Source organism: Nyctereutes procyonoides, unplaced genomic scaffold (genome assembly GCF_905146905.1).
Source record: "Nyctereutes procyonoides isolate TBG_1078 unplaced genomic scaffold, NYPRO_anot_genome, whole genome shotgun sequence".
Lineage (NCBI taxonomy): Eukaryota > Metazoa > Chordata > Mammalia > Carnivora > Canidae > Nyctereutes > Nyctereutes procyonoides.
In genome coordinates this window covers 12096097-12102488 of record NW_026575042.1, presented here as the reverse complement: position 1 = coordinate 12102488, position 6392 = coordinate 12096097, and the positions used below count along the sequence as shown (strand labels likewise).

The 6392-nt window shown below is 42.0% G+C and overlaps 1 protein-coding gene across 6 annotated transcripts in view; it reads right to left on the bottom strand.

Annotated features, from left to right (window-relative positions):
• The window catches only part of NKTR (natural killer cell triggering receptor), a 53178-nt gene that overhangs the window by 4910 nt on the left and 41876 nt on the right, over positions 1-6392 (bottom strand). For 5 of the 6 annotated variants that reach the window (XM_055321478.1, XM_055321479.1, XM_055321475.1 and 2 more), the window contains 2 exons: positions 2853-5738; positions 3-98 (listed from right to left, as the gene is read on the bottom strand). In XM_055321478.1, the coding sequence (XP_055177453.1) occupies positions 3-98; positions 2853-5738 (2982 nt within the window). Of the gene's footprint in view, positions 1-2; positions 99-2852; positions 5739-6392 lie in introns of those variants that run through there. The other variant, XM_055321480.1, reaches the window with a different exon arrangement.

The window sequence follows — 6392 nt, the reverse complement described above, 5'->3', positions numbered from 1 at the left end:
ACCTATGACTTTTGTAACTGCGGTAGGAACTGCTCCGGCTTCTTGTGCGGCCTCTGCTGTACCATCCTCTACTCCGACTTCTAGAATAGCTTCTTGATCTACAATGAAGAATGAAAAAATATATTAACTCACCATGCTGTTCAAACAATTACTAGTAGGATAGGAACGGGAGAATACAACCAAAGGAAAGGCCATTCACAAACTCTTCATACTAGGTTTGACAATGACAGCTTATGAGGGTTTAAACGGAATGGAATGGAATGTGGGCAGCCCAGGTGGCTCAGTAGTTTAGCGCCGCCTTCAGCCCAGGACGTGATCCTGGAGACCCGGGATCAAGTCCCACATCGGGCTCCCTGCGTGGGGCCTGCTTCTCCCTCTACCTTGTGTCTCTGCCTCTCTCTGTGTCTCTCATGAATAAGTAAAATCTTTAAAAAATAAACAAACTGAATGGAATGCAATAAACCAGAAAAGGCTGGTAAAGGTATGTTCACTGGAGCTTTATCTGGAAGACCAGAAGAAGAAACAATCTCCATTAATGATAGAATTGGGGCGGCCCACAAATATACAGTAAAATATTCTCAAGTAGGAAAATGAATGAAGTACATCAACACAGACGTCACCTGGACATAATGCTGAGTGAAAAATGCACAGATAGAACGCGAATGTAGGTATGTACGTAAGTACGTAGGTATATATCTGTAAAGATTTTGTTTGAAGACATGCAAAAACATTGTATACAGATAGAAATATCTGTGCCAAATCTAAAGAACAACAACAAAACTACAACAAAAGTTTAGAATAATGTTTAATTCTAGGACAGAAGAAAGTAGGGTGGCACTGGGTAGGGATATATCAGGTATGTCAAAGCTCTATTTTTCAAAAACTAGACGACATAACGTGAAATATTATTTATACCTAATCATTTAAAAAAATCTACTTAGTATTTAATAAAACAAGAAACTTAAGTAGTGCAATTCCGCCCCTTGGCATTCCCTCGGCTCCCCACTCTTCTTCAACCTTCTACCTGTCATGACAGAACAAGACCCCTGTGTCTAGGCTACTTATGTAACATCTTCATAGGTTTTATTTTATTCACTACATTGTACTCGAAGACATGCTCTGCTTGTAGTTTATCTACAAGAGAAAGAATATGTTATGTTCTAATAAGACTCTAGTCGTTTACTCAACAAATAATTACAGAGCAGATTCTGTGAGGTAACTGAAAGATAAGTAGGAAATGGTCCCAGACTTGAGTTCAGTCTAGTAGCAGAGTCACAGCCAGGTGAGTAACCAAAAGAGGGAGTAAAGGTTAACTGTCTAGTCTACTACCCATCAGCTGCATAACTTAAAGCAAATTCCTTAGGCTTTCTAACCCTGTTTTTATTTATAAATCTTTTTTTTTTAATTTTTATTTATTTATGATAGTCACAGAGAGAGAGAGAGAGAGAGAGAGGCAAAGACATAGGCAGAGGGAGAAGCAGGCTCCAGGCACCGGGAGCCCGACGTGGGATTCAATCCCGGGTCTCCAGGATCGCGCCCTGGGCCAAAGGCAGGCGCTAAACCGCTGCGCCACCCAGGGATCCCCTTGTCTTTATTTATAAAATGAAATGCGACCCACCCCAAAGGCAGCGGCAGGAAGCTAAATGAGGGTGGCCAGCATCACCAACAGCACAGAACTGTCAGAGCACGAATGGCAGGCAGACGTTAAGCAGACAGGAATAGCTCAATAGCTGCCTGCATCTAGGAACATGAACCTAGAAAGAAAAGGCCAGGATTCACCAGCTCTTTGGGCCTGCTGGAAGTCAGGTCAAGAGGAAGAAGAAGGGCCCACAACACAGGCATTGAATGGTCTGAGAGGGTCGAGGAGAGCTAGCAGCAGGTTCCAGAAAGATGGAAAGGATGGCAAACATGCCCTGGCACTCATGCGAAGTACCTGAAAATAGCCCTTTTAGGAAGAAGCAGGGGAGGGAAGCACAGAAGACAGACTGCAAGCAACTAAAGAGTAAATGGGAGACAGCTGTTACAGATGGCAAGCGTTGGTTCCTATTTTTAAAGAAATTCCGGTGAGAAAGGGAAGACAAATAGCTAGAAAGGGGGGAGAAAAACCCCAAAGATTCTTACTATATTTTAGGGTCAAGTGACGAAAAACAAGTAAGTACACATTCAAGATATGAGCAATTAAGAGATAGTGAGGTAAACCATGAAATATTTACAAGGAAAAGAAAAAAGGAATACAAATTACTTACTAGCTTCATATCATCATCCTAATTTCTTTAGTTTATAAAAATTATCATTCTCTGCACTGTCCAGCCTATGCTGATGACAAAAGTTAGACGCAGCTTGAACCAAAATAAATAAATCTAAAGACGATCATTTTTACCACAGCCTCCCTGCTAACCCTCAAAATAAAGATCAACTAGATGCAGGTGTTAGGCAAGTAACTTTGCCTCTCACCTCCCACTAGTGTAAAATGGAGGGTTGGATTAATGATCTTTAAATCCTACATAATTCTGTAAATTCAGGATTCCCTTCGAAGGCATCATTGAGAGGCGGGAGAGCAGTGTCACACCGACAAGGAGAGAAACTTGCCACCTATCATGGCAACTCCTTTCTGTTACCAGAAAGCTTTAAGTGACAAATAATAGTTTTTGACACTGAACCCAAATTTCTTCACCTAAAATCCCCACTTCCTATGTCCTCAAACTGGCTCTCTTAGCCACAGAGCACAAGACTACCCCCTTACTCCCTTCCAGATTTTTGGAAAGAGTGATCTTGTCATAATTTTGATGTTCTTCTAAGTTAAACAGTAATAAACGCTCCTTGGGGGAGAAAAAAGAGAATACATTGCTCACCGGTAAGATGATGTAGAGCTTCGTGATCGACTTCTTGAGTGACTGTAGGAGACAGACCTTGTTCTGTGTCTTGATTTGGTTTCAGATTTACTTCGAGATCTGCTTGGACTCCTGGACTGGCTATCCCCATCCCGACTAGGTGTCTGCTCATCACTTGAACTCTCCTGATTCCTTGGCCTCCGGTTTAAGCGTGCTGTCTTTCTTACTTCATCAAAGAGAGACCCAGGCCGAACTTTATTTTTGCTTTTAATTTCTATCCTCAGGCCTTGTGGCTTCATGTCAGGTGCAGTAGTCAATGCCTTTACCTCCACAGTGCTGGATGTGGGAGCAGTTGGTGGCGCCAGGTTCCCCACACCCTGCAGGGGCTTCCATTTGTTATCTATGAGACTGATCTGGCTCTTCTCTGCCACCTCTCTCTTCACAGTGCTTTCTATAGTGCTGGCCAAGCTAGCAGGGCTGCTGTCCTGTTTCCCCACATCCCCCATTGCTTGACTTTCGGACATACTGCTCTCCTGTTTTGACTCCTCTGTCTCAGGATGCTCTGTGTGCATATCCTGTTTTAGAACAATGTTTACGTCTGCAGTGGCAAGCCTTGAATTCCCTAGAGGGGATGCCTCCTTTGCTGGGGAACTCCTATCAGGAGTACAGATCTCCATGTTGTCATCTGTCTGCAGCACATCCTCCACTCCGCTTGGGACACTTTCTGCAATAGGCTGAATGTTGGAGGGAGAAGCAGTGACATTCTCCTCAGTAGTTAAGGCTGTGGGAGAAGCACGGAGTTTAGTATCCTCTTTAGCAGGCTGATCCATTTCCGAAGAAGTCGTGACTGGATTGCATTTACCTGAAAAGTTGCCCTCTTCACAGGACTTCTCAGTGTGTGGAATATTTTCTTTCATGGTTTCACTGTTTTCAGAAACTTGTTTTTTCTCTTTTGCCTCCTGAGTAACTTGTTTTTCACTAATCTCCTCCTCCTCCTCCTCACCAAATTCTAGTGGAGGCTGCCAGTGAAATGCCTGTTTTCGTTTTGGAGCCTTGTGCTTTTTGTCTTTTTTCCCTTTCAGTTTCTCCTTTGCTTTTTTGGTCTGCTCTCTTTTAAGAGTTTCCTTTGACCCATGTTTGCGCTTCCGTGCCTTTCTTCTAGTGTTTTCTGAATTGGAATAGGACCCCTCAGAATCAGAGGTCGAAGACTGCTGCTTACTTGATTTCCAAGCACCATTACCATCAGGCAGCGAAGCACTTGCTGAAGACTTTGTTGTAGGTTTGGCTTTGCTGTGAATTTCACCAAACTCTGACTCAGAATCTGATGTAGCCTCACCTTCCTCCTTATCAGAAGATGGCCGGGAAATATTTTTACTGTTTTTTGTTGTATCTCGTTCAGAATTTGACCCAGAGTCCCACTTACTCCCAGCATAATTTTTCCTTTTGGGCTTACTGCCATTTCTAAGGTGATCAGAAAGATTCTCTCTCAAGACTCTTTTCTTTGAACGAGGGCATTCCTGTTCAGGCTTAGATTTCTCTTCATCTCTGTTCTTCTCTTGCTTATTGTTCATTTCCATTTGGACTTGCTTCTCTTTTTCCTGGGCTGACTGTGTAACCTGAACACTTGACTGGTCACTGTCTGAAGAATAATCTAAAGATGACCTGCTTTCACTATACTTTCTCTGACTTGAAGACTTCTCTCTGTTTTTCACATATTTATGGTGAAGTCTCTTTTCAGAGCTGCCGCTGTGCTTCTTACTTGAAGTGTTATTTTTTTTCCCGTTGGATCTAAATTTTCTCTTGGCTTGTCTTCCATCATCACTGCTAACAGAAGAGTATGATGAGGATCTACTACACTGTGAACGATCACTGTATTTATTTCGTGAATGAGATCTAGAGGAGGCAGACCTAGATCTTGAATGTGAACTAGCAAGACTTCGTGACCTTGTGTATGATCTGGAATAAGATCTACTCCTAGAAGATCTGCTCCTTGACCTTGGTGAACTTTCTGAACTTCTATCACTGTACTTTGAATAAGCACTCCGATCACTTTCTGAATTTTTTTCTCTCTTATGGTAGGATGTTGAACTTCCAGTCTCTTTAATATTTGCTAAACTGTAAGTGCTTTGGAGGGGCAGCAAATGGGTTGTTTTAGCTTTCATTTCCTGAATTCGCTCATAAGAGGGCTTCCAGGGCTTCTGTCCAGGCTTCCACCTTGAAGGAGGGGGACTGTCACTCAAAGGTATTACAGGAATATTTTCTGCCACCACTGGTTGTACTACGACGTTTTCATTTTGTGGTGCTGTTGTTCTTAAGGGTTCTGTTTTAACTGCTTTACTTTCACTTAACTGAGAGGTTGTTCTTCTTGGTGATTTTGATGTTGTCCTTTGGTGCCCTGACTTGGAAGTAGATCTGGACTTTGATCTACTTCGAGAATGTGATGAGGATTTTGAGGGAGTCCTTGATCTTGAGCTTCCTCTAGAATAAGACTGCGAGTGAGATTTAGATCTGTAGGAGTCTCTGCTGGAATGGGTTGAAGAGCTCTGGTCATCCTTATCAGATTTAGACCAGTCCCTCTTTGAGGAGCGATGAGATGATAACGAGGAAGAACGAGATCTCCTTTCTCTGTCACAAGAGGATTTCATTCGTCGGGTGGAAGATTTTGAGGATTCTATGTCTGATGGTACAATAATCCTTCTCTTTTTAGTCTGCTTGTGTCTTCTGCAATGTTTCTGCTTTTTAGTTTTCTTTTTATGTTTAACTTTTTTCTCTTTCCTGCGTTTTTTATGGTGACCATCAGAGTGCCTTGCTGTACTAAGGTCTGAATAATATCCATTATAAGACCACGACCTGGATCTCTGGGACAAACTTCTGTCATCCCATCGGCTCGAACAGGGATCACTTAATCTATGGAAAAGGATATAAGATGCATGGTTATTTACAAGCATGTTTTCTATGCTTTAGATTGAAAAACACATTTGTGGTCAATACAGATGCATTGACAAAAGCCTAAAGAGCAAATTACTGACTCCATCAACACCTGAAGTACATATAGGAAGGATAAAGCAAAGGGTATGGATAGGCCTCCTCTTGACCTATAATTCCAGAGAAATGCTGAAACTGCTGACAACTACTAGCAGATTCACTTATAAAAGGATATATTTTTTTTTAACTAAGCAAAAAGACTTCAAATTTCACAGAAAAACAGTTCTGGAAGCCAAACCAAACCAATTAATCACAAGAGCACTAGTGACAGAGCTCCTTGGCTAGGTAGGATCTGTTCATGACCCTCTGCTTCTGGGAACAATTTTTGAGGGAGAGTCAAATCAAGTTCCCAAACAATTCTGTTGATTTCCTGCAGATACAGGACAGCTGCCTGACCTTTAAAAAAGAAGCCTCTTAAGAAGCTCACATGGCTGTTATTTTATTTCAGCTTCACAGTAATCAAGACTTTCTCTTAAGGTTTAATTACTTACTACAGAAACTAAGGAAAAAGCACATGAAAATAGATGCAGACTTGGTAATGGGTAGTGTCAGGGCTCAACATTAAGAGTTCTCTAT